Below are 22547 nucleotides of genomic sequence, written 5' to 3'. Positions count from 1 at the left end.
TTGATTATCGTGTACATTTTCTTATTTACATATAGACATTTAAGTACCAAATTGCACTCATATAGACATTTAAGTACCAAATAACATTTAAAGACTTTTCAGAAGGATATCTCACAAATAAAAATAATAATAAGAATAATTATTATTTTATTAGACGAGTATTTTAAATAGTTAGAACTTATTTAAAATATTTCAAAATAAATCATTTTGGAATTATTTTATATGAAGTTAGTTTTAATTTATTTATAAGATGTTATAGTTAAAAATCTCCCTTTTATTTAATATTATGACTCAAGTTTCTAGATTTTGTTTCCCACTGTACCACTGTGTCTACTGACTGTGTAGTGTCTCTGTAGATTTTAGAACACCGTTGGATTTATTTTTGACCGTTTGAAATCTCAAGATAAGATCTCAGCCGTCTGCTCGACTGCAACCTCATTACTCTCTCTTTCGATATCACCAACAAATTTTCTAACTTTTTCTCCATGTCCTTTCTTCCCTCACAGTTTTACCCTATTTCTCTGCCATCACGCAATTTTCCCCTTTCCCCTTTTTGTGGGTTTCAACTTATTCTTCATAAAGTCGACATTTTTATAACTCATAACCCATAAGTATTTGCTTGCTTCCTCTGTTTCTTGTCTCTTTGGGTTATCTCAGATTCTGAGAAAAAAAAATCTGTCTCTTTCCATGGCTCCTCATCTTCTTCCTCTTCTTCTCCTTACTCTTTTCGTTCTTGCTTCAGCTTCTTCCCCCTCTGCTCCAGCTGATGAAGGTGAGTACATGCTTTTCTTTGAATCTCTATTTCAATCTTCAGATTCGTATTTGATAGCTTTGCATGTGTCAGTTAGTTACATTTCATTAGTAATAATATACACTGTCAGTGATTAATGAAATAGCTTAAATCCGGTTCTTCTCTCTTATTATAAACTAATTTGAGAACACTTAGCATCAGATTAGTAAGGTTTTTAAGAGTATTGTAATATGGATTGTTTGGCTTTATCTATCCTGTTTACTTGATTGAGTGGTAGGTCATGATATTAAATGTCTGTATGTGTTTGGCAGGTTGGCTTATTATTTTAATTCCCCACTAAGAAACAAGAATGGGTCTTTAATGCCCCCACAGATTTATTACAGAACAAATGCATTTGGACATATAATGGATACTCACAGTTCTGTCTAGGAGTTTAAATATTTTTGCCCCTCAAATGTAGTTAAGGCATATAAAAAAAATGCAAATCTTTATGTATCATGTTGATGGCTTAATGGTTTGCTTATAATTTTTAGGTGCATATATTGGAGTAAACATAGGCACTGATCTTTCTGACATGCCACATCCGACACAAGTTGTTGCTCTCCTAAAAGCTCAGCAAATCCGACATATCCGCTTATACGACGCTGATCCAGGGATGCTAATAGCTCTAGCAAACTCAGGGATCAAAGTCATTATCACAATCCCTAACGACCAGCTTCTCGGCATTGGTCAGTCCAACTCAACCGCAGCCAATTGGGTTAAACGCAACGTCATCGCTCATTACCCCGCGACCACTATCACCGCAATTTCTGTCGGCACCGAGGTCCTAACCAGTCTCCCAAACGCAGCACCTCTACTAGTCAGCGCCATTAAAAACATTCACTCCGCTTTGCTCTCCTCGAATCTCGACCGTTTGATCAAAGTCTCTACTCCTCTATCCACTTCCTTGATCCTCGACCCTTTCCCTCCCTCCCAAGCCTTCTTTAACCGGTCTTTAAACCCGGTTATCGTCCCGTTACTCAGCTTCCTCCAGTCAACGAACTCATACCTAATGATCAACATCTATCCCTACTACGACTACATGCAATCAAACGGCGTGATTCCTCTAGACTACGCCCTCTTCAAACCCATCCCTCCGAACAAAGAAGCCGTCGACGCAAACACTCTCGTCCACTACTCAAACGCCTTCGACGCGATGGTGGACGCTACTTACTTCGCCATGGCGTTCCTCAACTTCACGAACATCCCCGTTCTCGTAACCGAGTCGGGCTGGCCTTCGAAAGGCGAAACCAACGAGCCCGACGCCACGCTAGACAACGCCAACACGTACAACAGCAACCTCATAAGACACGTCCTCAACAAGACCGGGACTCCCAAGCGTCCCGGAATCGCCGTGAGCACTTACATATACGAGCTTTACAATGAGGACACGAAGGCGGGGTCTTTGTCGGAGAAGAGCTGGGGTCTGTTTAACGCTAACGGTGACCCGGTTTACGTACTGAGGCTGACTAACTCGGGGTCGGTTCTGTCGAATGATACGACGAACCAGACGTACTGTACTGCGAGAGAAGGTGCTGATCCGAAGATGCTTCAGGCTGCTCTTGATTGGGCCTGTGGGCCTGGGAAGATTGATTGTTCGCCTATCAAGCAAGGAGAGGCTTGTTATGACCCTGATAATGTGGTTGCTCATGCTAACTATGCGTTTGATACTTATTATCATCAGACTGGGAATAATCCCGAAGCTTGCAACTTCAATGGTGTTGCTAGTATCACCACTACAGATCCGAGTAAGACACAAGCAAGATTTTTTTTATTATTATTAAATATTTACAGTGTGTAATACTGATATCCTTTTTTATATGTTTTGTGATTTGTTTTTGCAGGTCATGGTTCATGTGTGTTTGAAGGAAGGTACATCATCATATATTTATTTAAGCCATTTTTTGTTTAGGTTCGAGTGTATTCTGTTTTCAGTTTTTTCAGTTAACCAATGGTTTGGTACAAGCTTAGTTCGGTCTAGGTGTAGTCTCAGATTGTGATTATGGCTTCTTTACTAGTAAACATGTATTAATATTTGTTTGCTTTTCGGTTGCAGCCGCGGTGGTGGTAAGAACGGGACCTCTGTGAACATAACGGCACCATCAGCGAATTCAACGAGCTCTGGAGTGGGGAGTGATTTGTATTACAGTCGGGGAATGTGGAGCGTTTTTACTGTGATTTTGAACCTTGTTGCTTTCTTGTAAGAGAATCTTTCGGACATTGAGCTTTTTTAACTTGTTAGGTTGGGAATTGGAGTTAAGATTTGTGTTGGATTCAATTTTGTACACAACGAAAAACCAAAAAAAAAAAAACATTTTTAATGGTCCTTCCTTTCTAATCTCATTCTTCATTTTGATCTGTCACTCGTAAATGTACCAAGCTACTTCAATGTTATGTATCCGACACTTAGATGGTTACCGGAGAGAAACACCAAAAGGTAACGTCCCAAATAACCTCGTTGGTAACCTATGGATTTAGCCTGAAACCTTTTGTTTTATACCACTGCCATTACCTTGCCATTTTTTTCTTTGTTTGCCAGTACTTAAAAATAACGTTGGTGTTTTAAAATAATGAGACTATTTTTACAAAATTCTCTCCCTAAGATAATTGTCTTCACAATATTCCTTTGAAGTTCAGAAACTTTTTTTATTAACATACTGATTGGATTTAAATTCGAGTAAAAATATTATCGAGAGTTGCAGCAATACTCTTGTAGTACTCCATTACTTTAGTTGCATTCCCATCTCCTGCTGCATAATCCATCTACAAATTTACAATTGAAATGTTTTTTTAATAAAAGTAGTATGTTTATATTAGTTAGAGCGAAATGAAGAAATTAGTAAATGCAAAAATGAGTGATGTACATAGTAGTTAAGAGGAAAATGAAGAAATATACCTTGGTGATTGTATTGAAGAGAGATGAATAGAGAGACCTAAGAAGAGGTCTATCCTTGGGAGGCTTTGCTTGGATAATTAAATACAAATCTTGTTTCATGTTTGATGCACTTCTTCTTAACTCTTTCCCTCCTTCTTTCCACCTCTTATTTTCTATCATCTTCTCTTTTATCTCTTTTATATTTTCAGCATTTTTTCGTAATCCTTCCTATTAAAAGAGATCCAAAATATTACGAAAAACTTCACATACCTAATACTAAGAAATTAAACTTTTAATACCCACGAGTATAAATGTTATGTTAGTATGTTATAGTCACTGGACCTTAGCAATCTCGACAGTGCGTTCGGGCTCGGGTGGTGCCATGAAGTTGAAAAGGTCAGCAGCATTTGCAGAGGAAGAGCGTTGGTGGTCAAGGAGAAACAGTTGAGGGATTATTGTTCCCGAGATTGAGAGAAGAACGTCTCTTCGTATTCTTCTTGATGATTGAGAAGAGAATGTCAAGATAGAAGCCGCAGTTTCAAGATGAGGATTTGGATTGTCAAAGGGACTGAAATGTGGTGGTGGCTTTGAGAGTGCCATGTCTTTCTGATTGAGTGAAGCACAAATCAGGATTGCAGAGGAGAAGAAGATAGTGTTGAGGCTAAAACTGTAAAAATAATAATATAGAATGTCATTTTGTAGGTTTTATGCAAGAGTGGTATTTTAAAAAAAATTAATAGTAAAAGGAAAATGCCTAGAACGTATTTTTTCAACTTACAGAGTATGCAGATTTTCTAAATTTTTATAGTGATAAAGTTGTTGATGTAACGATAATATTCAACTATATGGATCTTTAGCCATGTAAATCTGTTTAAAAAACTAGAATCCACGTGGATGTTCAGATGTAAAAAAATCAAGAAACATAAAATACACATATAAACTCAAGATATACAAAAGTAAAGTTAAAAACTTAATATCAACTCTAAATATTGTGTTAAAAAAACTCTAAATACTTTAAAAAAATTAAATAATATTTATAGATATATATTTGGCCAACTAAATCATCACTTATGTGTAAATTATCTATTCTTTTACATGAAAAAAACAACTATTTTCAGATTTCATCATGGTCATTGGTCACTGTCTCCATCTTCATCATCGTTTGGGTTCTCCAAGTTCATCATAAACCTAAGTGCATCACCTTCTTCGACTTCCCATTGCTTCTTCAGCGCAACGATCGCTCTGGACGCAGCAGCTGCAATCGACGGGTTACTGTCTTCCGCGAGTCTCTGTTTTTATATTATATTTAAAAGTCCCATCAAAAATGTTGCAAGAATGATCATCATCAATATCATTTTCTCTTATTACCTGTAATGCTCCCATGCCTGCATTTCCCAACGTCCACATCGACGGCGCAGCTGCTAAGGCATTAGCCAACGCTTTCCTACACCAGAGAGAGCATGTCAAAATGTTCTGTGAATCAAAAAGGTTGATGCAACCTAAACACTATCCATGTTTTCCTACTTGAATGTTGTGTATTTAACTTGTTTACCTGGTATTGACGTCTGGAGAGCTAGAGCATTCAGCTAATAGTGATGCACTACTTTTACCATCCATTGCATCGAGGTCGATCAGAGTAGTTACTAACAGTTCAAGCTGTTAAAAACCCCAAAAGAAAAATAAAAAATTATGAAAATGTTAGATAAACTGTAACAAAAAAGTATCATAGATCTTTGGACGGACCTCTTCAGGATCAGTGTAGTCAATCCCGTCAGCTTCTGAGAGCGCTGATGCCATACTCTTGTAAGCTTCCTGTTTCAAAGGAAGAATCATTCAGAGAGAATAATATTTTGGAACAAAACAATGTGTTTTCTAGTAAAGTCAGGACCTCAATAGCAGATATGCTATCAGATGAAACTTCCCCTAGGAAAAACTCTAGAGCTTTTCCATTCTTCTCAAGCGATATGCGGTCCTTGGTACCAGTTTCGGATGTTACCCTATTTAAAAATGACAATTTAGACTTCACGAAACAAAACAAAGCAAAACAAAAAAGTGTCAAGGATGTACGCTTCTTTCTTACAATCTATCAACCATTTTTTGAACCATCATATCATGAATGTTCTTGATAAACTGCAACCAAAACAGGACACAGGAAGTGTAACCATAGAGAAAAACATCAATACTCTAACAGATCAGACTTTGCTATTACCTCTAAAGCCATTAATGCATCCTCCATTGCCCGTTGTTTAGCGCGGAAGTCCGCTCGCCTTAGATCAGCCTGGAAACAATAGGTAAAATCTCTCAACCACTAGCATATAACTTACCAAAATAGCATACAGAAGATGAAACCCAAACCTCTAAGGCGCCGTCACTCCAATGCTTATCAGCAGCATTTTTCAACTTAGACTGGGCTATGTTCTTTAATATCTATGCACACAAAAATAAGAAATCTAAGGAAAAAAAAATAACATAGCCCCCAAGAATGGTCGATAAAGGTGCATATTTAGAAATGAGAGGGCATACAGTAGCAATATGATGAAGGCGCTCGGCTTTTCTCTTGACATCACGATCTATTTTATCGGTATCTTCTCTTGCCCGAGCTACATAAAAAAATGCACAACGCAGGATTGAAATCATAATACTACAAAAATAACATGTCTCAGAATGGTCTCTTTAAACTTACCATCCAGTTTAAGGAACCCTGACCCAATAATTGCAACGTCCTGACGTGCACGCGCATCAAGTCTCATAAAGCCACTGAAAAGACACATGAACATAAATCTCTAACATGTCATGTAATGAGCTCTTTAGATCCTAATGTGAGAACGCTGGATGATGAGAAGATACCGAGAAAGAAGAACAAAGTCACTACGAGCTCTTTCATTGACAAACTTAGCATCATTGGACACATACTCCACCAGAACCTGGCTTGAGTTGTTTTTTGTCCTTGGCATCACTTCCTTCTCACCTTCTTTTTGAACAGTTTGGGAGCTGAAGTAACATCACCAAGAAACTTATCAGCTAAACCAAAAACTGGACCGTATGTATCTGATCTTTTCGAAGCTAAAGAGCCGAAAAGCTTACTTAGGTATATCAAGACAGTCTTTATGAGGTTTAGTTTCCGTGTCTTGAGGCTTTCCAAGAAAACACACTGTAGAAGAAGATCTACGAGAAGTAACAGAAGTGACAGGATTTGTACAAAAGAGGCCTTGTAATTCTTCAGCAGATGAACCACCCTTTATTGAGGGAAACGTCAATAAAACTCTTTTTGATCTTGAGACATTAGCCCTCTTCGCTAGTTTGGGACTCCTAGGAACCACTTTGCTCACGTTAAGAGCCATTGATGAGATTATAAACCTAACACGTCTCTGTAGATATAGAAAATACAAGCCTTGTTACCTAGGAGTTACAACTAGATATCAATATTGATTTACATAAACTATAGGCATCCAGTTTTATAAAAAAATTAAGTGTTCATTTTAGTGAAACAAAGTGAATTAACTTTGATCAGATCAATTCGATTCTAGGAAGACAAAACCCATCCATCTAATAAAACTCAAGTTTTTGATTGTAAAGAAAATCTGAACGATAAAAGATCGTAAGGATTTAGTTTTGACGGAGAGGGAGAGAAAGAGAGAGACTAACCTTGTGAAATAAAGGAAGGAGAGAAGTGGAAAAGAGGAAATCCAAAGAGGGATAGGGAGAAACAGAGAGGGAATATTATGGATGAGAGTGAAAATTGTAACCACAAGGGGTTCCTTGTGGCCCAGTGTGAGCCAACCATATCTCGTCTTTGTTAGTATGGGACCCACTCTTTAATTTTGGTTTCTTGTATACACTATGAACTGGTATGTGGGACATCCTCTGACCGGTCGGTCGGTACACCGAATTAGTTGGTTAGCCGGGTTAGATTTCTTATAAAAGTTAAAGCTACTATTATTTTTTGAATAACTCGGTGTATCCTGGCATCCATCGAGATGGAGCTAAATTAGCAGCGAGTGTTCGTATCAGCCTACGTTATCAGCTGGAGTATGCCTCGGTCACCGGACGCTGAGGAAACCCAGATTTTAAATTTTACCTCTAGTGGCCAGCGAAATTCGAGTTCAAATCTATTTATAAATTATATGAAATATGTTTTTTTAAAAATTGTTAATTAAATTAATATACTAGGTTTATTTTTCTATTATAAACAGTCGTTAAAAAAAACTTTATTTCCTATCTAAATCATAATATATCTATAGTTTTAATAAAAAAATATTATAATAACTATTAATGCATCATATAACGAGTTTATAAATTATTTAAATTTGTTTAAAATCATCTCTGATGATTAATATATTTTTTCAAGAAAATTAAAGTCATTTATATTGATTCATTGCTAATGGTGTATACCAAATATATAATAGTATATAAATATATAAATATTTCGTAATCATTTTAAGGTTTTGAATCATTAATGATGATTATTATGTTATTAATAAGAGTTTACAAATAAATATATAAAGATCTATAAAAAAATGTTTTAAAGATTTATAAAACCATTCACTACGGAAGAATTTCTCACTGTTTATAGGAGTTTGCAAAATGTTTATGAAGGTTAATAAGTTCATAGTTTATTTAAAATTAAAAACTATCAATAATTAGAAATAAAACCATTTTTTTAGGATTTATGAAATTATTTATAAAGATTCTAAAACTTCTGAGAAATAGAAAATATAAAATTTGTAAATATTTTATGTATTATTTATAATTGTATAGTTTTCTTTCTAAAAGGTTATAAAATGTTATCAAGTCAGAATCAATTGCAGAATATTATTTTCTTACAAATTCATCATTTTCAAAAAAAAAAAAAAAATTCAAAAAAAAAAAAAATTATTTTATCTAAAAGCAAAATAACCACAAAAATTACATCAGTCATAAAACAATCCAAAGAATATTATGAATAAAAGTATAAAAGTATATTTATGATTTTTTATATTCTTAACTTTTTATCAAATTAAAAGAATTCATATATATATATATATATATATAGTTTTGTTTTTTTAAAATAAGTTTTGTGTTTTTATTGTAAGTGTGGATGTATTTTTCAAATGAATTGATCTTTAGGATTATAATAATTTTTATGGACTAAAATTTGATCTACAAACCAATTAAACTATCTATATATATATGGCCTAATAATAATGTTATAAAAATTTAATGAAATATTGTTTTGTAAAAGATGTAAAAAATCTAACTAAATACTACATAAATCATATTTAAGAATTTAAAAAGTATTAATAAATAAAATATATTTATTAATAAATTAGCTACCAAAAATTCACATTCAGTTTTAAAATATTAAAATATATTATCGTAGGTCGAAAACACAAAATATCATATTATATCAAAATTTAAAAATTATTTGTACCTGCAAATTTACGAACAACCACAAATATACATTTTTTGTTTTAATAAAATTTATATTTTTATTAATTTTTATTTCAACTTCAAACAAAAATAATAAATAAAATATTTCAAATTTAAAATTTAAAAATAATCATTCAAGTTTTTCTAAAAATTAAAAATAAAGTAAAATCAAAAACCAAAATTTAAAATAATTAATTTTAAAAACAAGAATCTAAATCTAAAAACCAAAATCACAATTCGTATTTTTCAAAAATTAAAATCTACTGCAAAATCAAAAACCAAAAACTAAAATCAAAAATCTAAAAAACTAAAAGACAAAAACCAAAAACTAAAATCTAAAAACCATTCAAACAATCATCACGATAGTATTACAACTCTGGATAATTGCTTTATTTAGAAGGAAAAAAAAAAATCTAACTTGAAAAATGGTTTTACTTTCTTTTCGGCCCAATGCCTAACAAAACATAACCGCTAACCAGTCTTTCCTCCTCTCCTCTCATGCGCCGCTTAAGAGAACAACAATGTCGTTTCTTCACACTCATCTCGAATCGATCTCCAAGACGCATCTTCAGCTTCTTCTCCTTCCACTCCAAACCCGATCCAACCTCCAAAGAACAACAACTCCTCATCAACGCCATCTCCGAATCGCTACAAAACAACGACAACTGGGACACTCTCTCCACCAAATTCTCCTCCGCCAACCTCTCCGACTCCTCCCTCATCGACAAAATCCTCCTCCGCTTCAAACACCCCGAAACCGCCAAACGCGCCTTAACCTTCTTCCACTGGTCCTCCCGCCACACTCCAAACCTCCGCCGCCACGGAGTCTCCTCTTACGCCCTCGCGATCCACATCCTCGTCAAAGCTCGACTCCTCATCGACGCTCGAGCTCTAATCGAATCTTCTCTCTTAAACTCATCCCCCGAATCTCCCGATCTCCTCCTCGACTCCTTGTTAGACACTTACGAGGTCTCTTCCTCCACTCCCCTCGCCTTCGATCTACTCGTCCAAGGCTACGCTAAGCTCCGATTCCTCGAATCCGGATTCGACGTTTTCAAGAAACTAACCGATCGTGGATTCTCGCTGAGCGTAATCACTCTCAACACTCTCATCCACGTCGCCGCGAAATCGAACCGGATCGATCTCGTTTGGAGGATCTACGAGGCGGCGATCGATAAGAGGCTTTACCCGAACGAGGCGACGGTTAGGATCATGATCGGTGCGTTGTGCAAGGAAGGGAGGTTAAAAGAGATTGTAGGTTTGTTGGATAAGATTCACGGTAAGAGATGTTCTCCTCACGTGATTGTTAACACGTGCTTGGCTCTCAAGGTTTTAGATGAGAATCGGATCGATGAAGGGATGAGTCTGTTGAAGAGGTTGTTGCAGAAGAACATGGTTTTAGATACGATTGGATACTCTCTCGTTGTGTACGCGAGAACGAAGGAAGGTGATTTGGTTTCCGCGCGGAAAGTGTTCGATGAAATGCTTCAGAGAGGTTTCGAAGCGAACGCTTTCGTTTACACGGCTTTCGTCAGAGTGTATTGCGAGACGGGTGAGGTTGAGGAAGCGGAGAGGTTGATCGCTGAGATGGAAGGGTCTGGGATCGATCCGTATGAAGAAACTTTTAACTTAATCATCGTTGGTTGCGCGAAATTCGGAAGAGAAGGAGAGAGCTTGAAGTATTGTGAGATGATGGTCGCGAGAGGACTTCTTCCTAGTCGTTGGGCGTTCAACGAGATGGTTGAGAGACTAAGCAAGATCGAGGACGTGAAACGTGCAGACGAAATCCTAACGAAGTCGATTGAGAAAGGGTTTGTGCCTGATGAACATACATACTCCTATCTGGTTCAAGGGTTTGTTAAAGGAAACGATATCGAACAAGCTCTCAAGATGTTCTACGAGATGGAGTATCGAAATATCTCACCGGGTTTCGAGGTGTTTAGGTCACTGATAGTGGGGCTTTGCTCTTGTGGTAAAGTGGAAGCAGGCGAGAAGTACGTGAGAATTATGAAGAGGAGGCTGATACAGCCTAATGTAGAGATATATGAGGCGTTGATTAAGGCATTCCAAAAAACAGACAATAAAACGAATGCGGATAGGGTTTATGATGAAATGATGTCAATAAGATGATTCAAACTCGGTGTTTAAACTTGTTTGTAGCTTCATTTCAAATTATCATTGAATTTTTGTCAAGTTTAATCATGCGCCAGTTATCCAACTATCCTGTAATTAGTTTTGATTGTTACACGAATAGATATTAGATAGTTAGACTGTAATCTGTAACTGTATAAATTTATTCTACAAAGTCTCTAACATTTTTTTAATGTAGTTATAACTAATGTAGCTGTATAAATTTAATTGAAAAAAAAAATAAAAAATGAAAGAAATTTCTACAGCAATAATTTTTTTCTTTAGAAAAGAAGGTTTCTACGTCAAATTTTAAAAAATTTGGTCATTATAATTATAACCAAGGTACACTTTTTTTATCAGAGGTTGAATCGATCAAGAAGGATTAGGCAAAAAATTAGGATACATTCTGGGAAAATAAAACTTTCATCGAAGAGAAGCAAATGAAAGGCTTTCATAAAAATTCTCGTAGAATCGAAAATGAAATTTTCATTCTGTACATGCCAGATCATGAATCAGTAACTACATCCAATCTCCAAAAAGAAAAAACCATTTTGGAATGGAATATTTACGGAATCCCTATGAATAGGCTAAAACCTTATTCCATAGTATTTACATGAGATTGCTCTTTTTTATTCTTAAGCAAGTCCCCGAGAGGGTTTAGTTGATCCATGATTTATGTTTTGTCTTTTCTTTCTATACTAGATTTTGACCCGTGTTTAAAAACGCGGTATTTTCTTCTTTTAAAAATCTCACTGAATTTTTTTTAATTTCAAAATTATGTGTTTTAATTTTTGCCTAATATAACGTTTGGACATAATATCTGCATCAAAAAAATCGACTCGAAAATGACCCGATAATCAATATATCGAATCCGATTGAATCCGGCCTAAATATTTGAATAGATTCATTTTTTAACACCGAACATCATATGTACCGAAAACCGAATGAGTATACATATCCAAACATATAAATATAAATATATTAGTTATTGATTATACTTATAATAATATTAATACCTAAATTTAAAAGTATAAATCAAACATATCGTTTATTTTATGTATTTATGGATATAAATATATGCTTCGAATATGAAATACACAATAATATTATATAAATGATTATTATTGGATAGTATCCATAAAACAAAATTAAAAAGGTGCAGACAATTATTGTAATTAATTGGAAAAATCAGGGGTATAATCCTAAGAAGGATTCTAATTTAATAATATAGATAAAATGTGATTGGTGATTTTATGGTTGTAGATAGAAAGTAAAGCTAAAGTTACTTGTTACAGTCCAACTAACCATCTACATTACTAGAGAATTTACCCCATTAAACCCGGTTTGTTTGTCTATAAAATTCTTAATTTTAATTTTTTAAAAACTTAATCGTTTAAATTATTTAAGAAACATTACAACTTTTGAGATATAACACAAATCATTACGAAAATAATTTTCAGAATTGTTAAATAATTAAATTGATCTATCTAAACATATAATACTTGGAGTTTTCCTTCCACATGTGCAAAATTAATAATTTTAAATATAATATTTTTATTTCAAAACAAAATTTTAATTTATTATTGAACATTATTATTTTTATATTTTAAATTAAACGGCGTATTTTTGTATTCTTATTTCTTTTGATTTGGCTTAACAATTTCAATTTGATTTTATTTAAATTTTAATAAAGTTAAATACCTTGTCAAAGTAAAAAATCCATGGCATATATGTTTGGAAGAGATTTTATTTTGAGAGAGTTGAAATTGTATAGCCATTCATCAACAAATGCAGCTTTCTAGATTGAATAAAAATGCAAACCAATAGCTGCAGAAGTATGAATAATAGCACCTGAAATAATATCATTTCCATAAAGAAGAGATCGAGAAATAGGTTCACAAATACCATCAAAATCTACTGGAGGAGCAGCAATGAATGCGATAATAAAAACAGAAACTATGGTCAATAAGATAAGGATCATCAAAACACCAAACCATCCAATGAAAAAATTGTTAGTTTGCTAGGTTGTTAGCATAGCTACTCTTCCTAAGTAAGCAAGCTGTAGAAAAAGAGTGGCTGTCGGGGGCAGTTACGACTGATCGGCTAACTGCCTTGTTGCTGGAGTGCAGTAATAAGTATTTTTCCGGTGTATTTTTCCAAAGCACTTCAATATCTATTCTATTAATTCTTCAACATGTCCAATTGATATATGTTGAGTCCAATATCTTTTTTAATATATATATATAAATATCAACTGTCAATACCTTTTATAATTTGATATATCGTAACCACTCTTCTAAATTTTAACGGGATGAAAAAAAAACTTCCCCTCTAATCCTATATTTTAGGGACCCACCACTCACCTACACAAATGAAAACTCATGTTAACCTTTGCAATCCTAACTAAATATGTATTCGTATTTTTTACACTCACCTTATTTACATTCGTATTTTTTTACTAAAATTTAAAAATACATTCGTATTGGACCTATATTCCAATCCTAAGTAAATTTGTATGACTGTAAGTCCTTTTAACAATGAAGATATCAATACTATCAATATTATTAAATTTGGAACATGTAACCACTTTAATAAAAAGAATTGTAATTTCTATAGAATATGTTAATTAATTTGTAACTGCAAATTTCTAAAATATGTACAACACAAAATATGTTTTATTAGCAGGTTCAAGAAATAAAAGTGAAACCAAAATAGTTACACAAATTTGTAACTGTAAATATGATTATAAACAACAAACACAAATATGATTACAAAAAATAAAATGGAAATTAAATTTCTAAAAAATGTACAACACAAAATATGTTTTGTTTACAAAATATTAAATATTTCGGAATATATATATATATATATATATATATATATAAAATTAAAACAGAAATATATATAAACCGATGGAAATATATTTCTTAAGTTTGTTTACTATAAAATGAAACTTTAAAAAGTTAACTAATAAAGTTAACTAATATTAATATTAATTAGTGGTGGAAGCGGGTTATTAATAAAATTTAATTTTATGATTGACGGGGTTTAACGGGTTTAAGTGAATTTTTAATAGAAATAAATATTCATATGAACTCATTTAGTTTAACGGGTTTTAAATAAGTTATTCGATTAAAAAATATTTATTAAATGTGATTCTACTTAAAGTTAGTAAAGACCATATTAATCCAACTATATATTTAACAGAATATGTTAAAAATTATTTCTTTAAAAAGTTTTCAAAAAAATTTGTTTTGTTTTAGGTGCGGGTTGAGTTTGATATTAGTTTTCGAATATAACACTTTAAAAACCGTTCGAGTATATAGATCATGTCTAATAGAGTACGAGACTTTTATTTTTGGGCCGATTAGGATATAAATATTCTTGACTAAATTATGTTAGGTAACTACTAAGTAAATATAATATGTTGCAAACTTTAGAAATAAAGTTTTTAAAATGTTTCTGAAATACATATGGTACAAGTGTATAGTTATGCAACTTGACATATTGAATATAGTCACAAAAAATATATTACATTAAATCTAATCTATTAAAACTGAAGTACATATTAGATTTGAACCTGACTTTTCCTAAATATTTACAATAGAATGCCACTAACATTAAAACACAATAGTTTTGCATATTTAATAACCAATTACTTATCTTTTAAATCACGCCATTTTTTAACCTACTATATCTTTGAACAATTCTTAAATAATATACGTAAAGGATCTTAAAAGATATTCATATATCCTTAATAGTTGTGTGACGATTAAAATGATGAAACTATCTCAAATCTAACAGGGATGAAGATTCGAGGGATTACTGGGTTTCTCTGTAATTAATGGAGAAAATAATCGCATGTTACAGCATCGGAAGGGTTTTGTGGATCTCGATCAGTGGAGAATATGCAATTCTTAGTTCAGAGATTTCCAGATACCAGCATAAAAGGCAAGGCTTACTCTGTTCTGATTTTTTAGAAGAGCAGACATGTTTATATATTTGAGGGATAGATTTGTTGTTCATGATATCTTAGGTTGCAATACGCAGTCTCTGCTCCTGTGTTTTTCACTTTTATGTTTATCATAATTCAGTGAAACAAGTTTCTTAATGGATTCATCAGCTGTTAATCCCAGAAACAAATTTCAGGCTTATTTTTTTCATTGATATGAAGGTGGATATTGGCAGAAAAAGTTGTTAATCGGGAGAGATGAAAGAGGTCATATTTTTTGACTTTTGTGTTCAATAGAAAAAATACAAAAAAAAAATTAGTTAAGTTGAAAACAGCATGTGTACTTTTTTATTTCCCAATTTTTATTTGTGGGTCTTCTCCATTAATAATATAGAAAAGTATTTTCTTTGTAATGTATTATGATCCATATTAATAACCACACTATGTAGTTAAAAGAAAAATTAGTGAATCGAAACTGAACCGAACTTTCTAAATACCCTAGCCGATCCTAAACCTGCGGAAACAAAAAAACCAAAAAACTGAATCGGAACCAAATCACCCGAGGTTTATGTAAATATTGAAATTATTAAATTTTGAAAATATATGTACGTGATTTAAAGTTTGAATTGAAACTTATTAATGATGTTACATTTTTATCCTACAATAAAACATGTTAGTTAATTTTTTTTAACTTATATAACTAAAGATATATTTAAACATAGATCGAAAATATTTTTTTATTATTACATAACTAACACAACATACATCCAATACAAAAATAAAAATAAGACCAGCAACACAATATATAGTATCAGAAATTTAACTAACAAAGTGTGTTGGCATAAAAAAGTAAACTAAAGAAGTGTAAATGCAAACATTAAATTGTTGTGTTTGACATATTATATTTATCTTAGTTAAAACAAAAATTCGCGTGGACGCTATTATCTAAACCATGTTTAATAGTTAAACTAAACCATTTAAAATTAACCAATCATTACGTCTATACCACCTCAAATAAAGCAACGGCTTTAACAACTTTAACAAACTACATCAATTTAATAATCCAGTCAATATTAACAAACCATAAAATAATCACTAAGTAAGACAACTCACATTCATCACAAATCAATTTGTCACAGTCTACTCGGGTTAGACGGACCTTGAATTTGCAAAAATCTTACATGATATATCTTCCCATTAATCACAAATATATTTATCTACATATTAACTACGCAAATATAATTTATCTAGATAACTAATAAGAATACTTATTAAATTAGTATATTACAATATATTCTCTTTAACAAAACAGTTCATATGTAACTCTAAATTCTGATATATGAAACAAATTAAAATAATAACTAAATAGCTCAATTCAATAATTTAGATTATTAGCTAATTTTTTTTAAAAAATCTACTTATTTTTAATTTTTCTATCTAAACATGTATTTATTTAAAGAAAATATCAATATCAAATGTGAAATTTATATATAACTTTAATTAAAAATATATTATATTTTAAAAAAAATCCAGAAATATTTTTATTACTAATAAAAGACAGTAAACCATAGAAAGATAAACACAAACTTCTAATTTATAAAGTTCAGAAGCTAAACACGTTGAGTAACACAAACAAATATCAAAACTGAATAACTATAAATATATAACAAAATTTATACCCGCACGGGTGTGCGGGTCAAAACTCTAGTTGAGTAATAAAACAACATTTGAACAAAAACAAAACTTAATTAAAAGAACCAAATGGGATGGGATCCCTTGTAATTACGAAAAGTCTCGATATATGTTGTTTGCGCAAGTGTCCTGTCTTTGGTGGAGACACCTAATGGATCAACTTGCTTATTACAAACTATATTTCTGGATTTCTTTCTGGATCCTGTGGATTGTAAGTCATGCAGCTCTGTGATGAGCATCCTAAAATATGTAGGGTCTTCTAATAAATCTATGTGTCATGCATGATTGATTGAACATTTCAATTATATTGGTGAAAAGCTATTCAGTATTCACCACTTACTATACCAAACTCCATTACTACCTCAAAATTATGTTTTATTGGTGACACACTGTGACACTGATGTGTTGTTCATTTGTTTCAAGATTTTTGATCTTCAATTCATTCCGATAGTTTATAACATGTAAATACTTATCTAAGTTAGCTGTAAATTATGATCTATCTTATTAAAACAGAAACATTCTGTTGGACCTAACATTTATTTTGTAAGTTTTTAAATTAAATACACTTTTATACTTTATAGTTAAATCTACATTAAATCATAAATGTTTATTTCTTTATACTATTATCTATGTTTCCAAACAATATACTTATTTCTTTATACTATTATCAATGTTTCCAAACAAAATATTTTTTATACTACTATCAATTTTTCCAAACAATACAATAATTAATCTTATTATTTTATATCTATCATTTTCTCTTTAAAATTTTGTAGAAACGTCATATTTTCATAAATTGCAAAATAATAAACTTTAAAATTTGGATTATAAGATTACAAATTATGAAATTATTACAATTTAAATCTAATTAGATTTTAAATTACATATCGGTCATCCATCAGTTCAATCAGTTAGTCTCGGGTTTTAGTGATTTTTTAATATGAATATTTTAAAAACCAAAATTGAATTGTCAGATCTCCGGATTAACGGGTATAGTCACAATCGGTTTGAAATTAAAAACACTGATTTAAATGCAAAAGTATTTTAAATACACACTCTTTTAAAAATTACCAAAATATTTGTTAAGTTATTAGTGAAATTTTTTATCGTAAAATATTCCGCGCTTCTAAAGCGCGGGTCAAAATCTAGTTGTTATGTAAAACCTTTGCCTACTAATTAACCAGATCAGCAGATCTTCGATGGTTAATGGACGTATCGATATTATATTTAATGCTCATAATTAGGAGGGCACATCACACTCTATTCATAGTTACCCTCTCTTTAAATAGGGACGAACGGATATTAGTAAATCAAATGTCAAATGCCATCAATTTTCTATATCAATATAATTAGGTTTCAAATATATTCTAATATATACATTTGATTTTCTTTTAACGAATCAGTGATTTTTAAAGTTCAAAATCTATCTATAGATTGAAAAGAAAGCGATTAACAAAATAAATACACAATGTCCGTGAAATATAAGCAAAAGATAATCAGATTAAGAAAGAACGAAAGTTATCAAAATATTATATACACACACTCTTATATATAATTATCCTTTGAAGTGTATGATATACGGTTGTCTCATAGACTTATGTAACCCGTATCTTTGAACCATTGAGTCACTTCTTATCGGATTATCCCACAATTGTTGTTACTCGTTTGTATTGGTCATAACAATTTGTATCATATAGTTATTAACAAACACATTTTTGTAAGAAACAGACTTAATTAGTATTTTCATAGCATTCACCCGAAATGACAACATCTAATTCACTTCAGGTATATAAATGTTTATCACGTACAGGACCACAACTTTATGAACTCTTTTGGAGAGAAAAAAACTTGAAAAGCTTGTGAGTGATATTAATCAATTGAAGATGGGGCAAAATGTGAGAGCGACAAGGAACGTGAGTCACATGGGACGACGGATCATATTGTACAGCAAACAGTCCCCACACGAACATGAATTGGTGTCATATCATGTATGAATGTGAAGGGCCAAAATCATCAAAAAGAAAGTATCGTGTCATGGTGGACCTCGATTAGGGGCAAACTCGTAATATATTTTATTTCTATTTATATTTTCTTTGCCAAATTTTCCGAAACTGGTTATGAAATTATTGGCCTCTTTTTTGCCCCACCATAGCAATCCAACCACTTTAATTCCTTCTTAGTACAGCAACGGCTACTTCACTTTAACATTGTCTAGCCTTTTTCTATTTCAAGTCAAAATTTTGACAATGCCTTATGACCACTTGGGAATCCAGATTAACCATATTGTTATCGCGCATATAATATAGTTGGTAATCTCAACCAGACAAACCACGTCGCTGGGATAGTATTTAAGAACAAGGCTTGAGATATTAATATTGGCATCGTATTATAGCCACTTGTTTAGGAAACAATTTTTTCCATCATCGATTAGGAAATCATTTAATACGATATGAGAATGTTAATTCATTTGCTAGACGTGAAGCTCAGATTTACCCAATTCGTTCAAGGTACATCATTGATATGGTATCTCTCGTTAAGAGAGTATCTCTCGTTAAGAGAGTATCTCTATCTCTCGTTATTACACATAGAGATAACAACAAGTTAAAAAAAAATTACTCGAATTCTAGCAGGTAGCTGACGTAAATTTATTACCGAACACTTAAATACCCGTTTTTTTTTGATAAAATTAAAATACCGGTTTTATAAATCATGAAGTCTTTTATATGAATTTTTAGGATATGCATGCTAGTATTTTTGACACGTCCCACAAAATGAAGGTATGTATGAAACTCCAATCTTTTGTTTGACCATTCTTGAAAGCGCGTTCTTGGAAGCCGTTTTTGTGAGCCTTGTTGATACGTTGGTTTTGGTGGAAACATGCATTAATAACACAAAGGTTTTCGCTTTTAATATCCCCCCTCCCCCCCTTCCCATATCTTCAGTTGCTTTGAGTTTCTACCGAGAAAAAAAAAAAAAAAAAAAAAAAAAAAAAGAGTTTCTACCGAGAGTGAAATTGATGGTTATAGTTGTCTTAGACCGGTTTAGGTTCAATTGATTAGCTTAAGATTAGAACTTGGTTCAGTATGGTTTAACGGTTTAAACATGTAATCGATTTGGACCAGCTCTCTATTTTAAGGTGTGTGGAAACACGTGTGTGGTTTGTGTACATGTGACAGTTAGTTTTAGATAAGGTTAATTACTCTGAGCAGATTAGGGTTGTTATTAGATCAGATCATCAGAGAATTAACGAGAGAGCAAGATGGTCAAAGTGTAAAGACGGTGGCTCGAGCTATGAGTTCACTCGTTGAGGACATAGTGAGTTACTGGTTCAATCCCAGCTTCGGTGAAGTATAGCGACCATTCTTAATTAACAGAGTGGTGCGGTGAACACCGGATGAACATCTCGTGTGTGCTTCTTAGATCGTGTATTCGAAATCAGCAAGAAAAAAAAATCACAATTACAAGGTCGTGTCACGAGGGATTGATCTTCACAGAAATATTGAATATCAAATAATCATCACAATATACAACATGTGGTTTAGGTATTAATTTGGATCCTAATTCACGAAGTAGGGACGATGGTGCAAATCCATCAAAATTGCGAGAATGCCTTTACAGAGTTGTATCATGTTCTGATATCACGTTTTGAATAACAAAGGAGATTTCATTGCTTTTATGCAGACTTAGTTTAGAGCTCAATTATTTGATCAAAAACGTATATCAAGATGTAGAATGGTTCTCTTAATCAGAACATTATGGATATCACAATTGACAGTGTTTTTTTAATTAAAATTTTATTCAACCGAAAACGGGAATACATATCAAATTATAAGCTTGAATTTGTTCAAAATATACCACTTCAACCTATTACAATCACAACTTCACACATTCACTAGACTCTGCACGTTCCGCTGATCAGCTTTTCTAAATTATCAGGACTTTATTGGATTTTCCAAGTAGTATAAAGAGTAGATAGCTTCCGATGAACTCGTCAAAACTTATTATCGTCAATGGCGTTGCAGTACTAGACGAACAATAGAAGTGAAGGTTCCAATCAGTTGACAATGTTTACTTGAACTCTTTAAACTATAAAACATTATAAGATGAATTTTGATGTCAGATGTGTCAATAAGAAAATGGTGGAACCGAGGAGAGTATATCGTTCTAGAGTTACATATACCATTTATATAGTGCTTGTTTTATTGAAAAGTAAAAACCATGTGGTGGGGGGTCTAAATGAAATCTTAAGGATTCAACATGTCTGACGATTGGCGTATAAAGCTTTTCAATATATTATGTACTTTTTATTTCAAAATGAAGTTTATTTCAACCTTGATCAACTTGGTGTACAATATGGAACAATTCATATGATTATTCTATTTTTGAAGTAATCTCACTCTATAGTGGGTCGAGTGGCATTAACTCCAGGTATGAAAAATGCTATTAGGTTTAATAGGATTGACGGTGTCATTGAAATCGGTTTCTATAAGAAATAAAAATGATACTTAGAACAACTGCAGTCTTAATTAAACCCATTTTAAGCAACGGAGAAAGTGGAATAGCTTGACGTTACAAATTAAACCTCATTAAAGCCTGAATCCAATTAATTATTATGTTCGATGAAAAGAACTAGGGAAGCTGTAATAAAAATTACTGGAAGAAAAATGATTAAGATGATCATTCCCATGCAGTAGTCAACAAAACCATTTTTTGGTGATAGTAACAAACTATTGATCTTATCATGGCGATTTGCTTAAGCCAAAATGCGTCATATAACATGTAAATTTTATTTATTCTTGTATCAAATCAATTTTCTTGGTCATACTTAATATTTAATCAACTACACAAGTATGGTATGGTGGATTTGAATAAAATGCTAGACATTCTAAATTTGAAATTTACCATCTCAAAATACGTTCTTATGTGGCTATGCAACATATATATTTAATTCCTTCTAACACCAATGAACATATTTCCTGAAAATTAGTAGTTGAGCTTCAGTCCGCCGGATGCTTGCAACATTTTGTTACCTATTTAGAGATATAATGTGTCAATTATTTCTTCAACTACTGATATGAGACTTTATTCATTCATTAATATCTTTATTCGTGCTTAAGTGTGGATGATTGTGGAAACATCCATGGATGATTTATCATCGAATAATTTTTGATATCATATCAAATTTGGATTTATTATACGCTGTTTAATTAAAACCAATTGGTAATAACTATATTGATATTGATAAAAAATAACTATATTGATAATAACCTATATTAACTAATTAAGGGTAACTACGAAATAAATGATTATAACAACATATAATAACATAGAAATAGATGTCTTTTTTGGATTCTAAATTATTAGAATAAGAAACGATGTACAATGATAATAACATTTAAATGAATAATAAACAAACTAAACAAAACATGCAAATATGGACATACGGAAAATAAAAACAATAACCAAAACATATTATAGATTATAAACCGTAACTTTCCTAATCGCCAATGAATAAACTTTTCCTATTTATCGGTTTAGTAACTATAAGGATAACTCGGACAATAATTAGTAGCAAATGGATGTCACTATAGTTGACAAAAGGTGGTGGTTGGATTTATAAATTGGACTTTTGAACCCCAATTAAATTGAATCTCTTAGTTGTAATTCACTTGATTATAATTTACAAGATATGAGTCCGT

General features: G+C 32.2%; 4 protein-coding genes across 4 annotated transcripts; 2 read left to right on the top strand and 2 right to left on the bottom strand.

Moving 5' to 3' along the window:
- The first annotated feature begins 481 nt into the window (after positions 1-481).
- On the top strand, positions 482-3116 carry LOC108843034 (glucan endo-1,3-beta-glucosidase 2). Its single transcript, XM_018616116.2, has 4 exons — positions 482-772; positions 1285-2538; positions 2635-2662; positions 2847-3116. The coding sequence occupies exons 1-4, from the start codon at positions 688-690 to the stop codon at positions 2992-2994; spliced, it is 1515 nt and encodes a 504-aa protein (XP_018471618.2). The 5' UTR covers positions 482-687; the 3' UTR covers positions 2995-3116.
- A 223-nt stretch (positions 3117-3339) lies between these two features.
- On the bottom strand, positions 3340-4425 carry LOC108843035 (psbQ-like protein 3, chloroplastic). Its single transcript, XM_018616117.2, has 3 exons — positions 4008-4425; positions 3687-3893; positions 3340-3553 (listed from the first exon to the last, which is right to left on the bottom strand). The coding sequence occupies exons 1-3, from the start codon at positions 4263-4265 to the stop codon at positions 3458-3460; spliced, it is 561 nt and encodes a 186-aa protein (XP_018471619.1). The 5' UTR covers positions 4266-4425; the 3' UTR covers positions 3340-3457.
- Positions 4426-4675: 250 nt separating this feature from the next.
- LOC108824892 (senescence-associated protein AAF, chlorolplastic) lies at positions 4676-7681 on the bottom strand. The gene is made up of 13 exons (XM_018598265.2): positions 7311-7681; positions 6750-7033; positions 6513-6656; positions 6349-6422; positions 6189-6265; positions 6021-6092; positions 5875-5943; positions 5746-5795; positions 5554-5662; positions 5409-5477; positions 5218-5321; positions 5034-5109; positions 4676-4954 (listed from the first exon to the last, which is right to left on the bottom strand). Exons 2-13 carry the CDS (start codon positions 7004-7006, stop codon positions 4796-4798), a joined length of 1260 nt encoding a protein of 419 aa, XP_018453767.2. The 5' UTR covers positions 7007-7033; positions 7311-7681; the 3' UTR covers positions 4676-4795.
- Positions 7682-9339: 1658 nt separating this feature from the next.
- Positions 9340-11409, top strand: LOC108817641 (pentatricopeptide repeat-containing protein At1g66345, mitochondrial). Its single transcript, XM_018590384.2, has one exon. The coding sequence runs from the start codon at positions 9573-9575 to the stop codon at positions 11202-11204; it is 1632 nt and encodes a 543-aa protein (XP_018445886.2). The 5' UTR covers positions 9340-9572; the 3' UTR covers positions 11205-11409.
- Positions 11410-22547: the final 11138 nt, after the last annotated feature.

This window comes from Raphanus sativus, chromosome 2 (genome assembly GCF_000801105.2).
Source record: "Raphanus sativus cultivar WK10039 chromosome 2, ASM80110v3, whole genome shotgun sequence".
Lineage (NCBI taxonomy): Eukaryota > Viridiplantae > Streptophyta > Magnoliopsida > Brassicales > Brassicaceae > Raphanus > Raphanus sativus.
Note: the sequence above shows the minus strand (reverse complement) of the source record. Positions and strands in the feature narration are given on the sequence as shown.

Excerpts from the sequence above, each read along its gene's own strand:
- LOC108843034 (XM_018616116.2), top strand. The coding sequence starts at position 688 with ATGGCTCCTCATCTTCTTCCTCTTCTTCTCCTTACTCTTTTCGTTCTT. Across the intron at positions 2,539-2,634 it reads TATCACCACTACAGATCCGA|GTCATGGTTCATGTGTGTTT; the intron begins GTAAGACACAAG and ends TTGTTTTTGCAG. Across the intron at positions 2,663-2,846 it reads TCATGTGTGTTTGAAGGAAG|CCGCGGTGGTGGTAAGAACG; the intron begins GTACATCATCAT and ends TTTCGGTTGCAG.
- LOC108843035 (XM_018616117.2), bottom strand. The coding sequence starts at position 4,265 with ATGGCACTCTCAAAGCCACCACCACATTTCAGTCCCTTTGACAATCCA. Across the intron at positions 3,894-4,007 it reads GCACTGTCGAGATTGCTAAG|GAAGGATTACGAAAAAATGC; the intron begins GTCCAGTGACTA and ends CTCTTTTAATAG. Across the intron at positions 3,554-3,686 it reads TCTTCAATACAATCACCAAG|ATGGATTATGCAGCAGGAGA; the intron begins GTATATTTCTTC and ends GTAAATTTGTAG.
- LOC108824892 (XM_018598265.2), bottom strand. The coding sequence starts at position 7,006 with ATGGCTCTTAACGTGAGCAAAGTGGTTCCTAGGAGTCCCAAACTAGCG. Across the intron at positions 6,423-6,512 it reads GACTTTGTTCTTCTTTCTCG|TGGCTTTATGAGACTTGATG; the intron begins GTATCTTCTCAT and ends GTGTCTTTTCAG. Across the intron at positions 6,093-6,188 it reads GCCTTCATCATATTGCTACT|ATATTAAAGAACATAGCCCA; the intron begins GTATGCCCTCTC and ends TTGTGTGCATAG.
- LOC108817641 (XM_018590384.2), top strand. The coding sequence starts at position 9,573 with ATGCGCCGCTTAAGAGAACAACAATGTCGTTTCTTCACACTCATCTCG.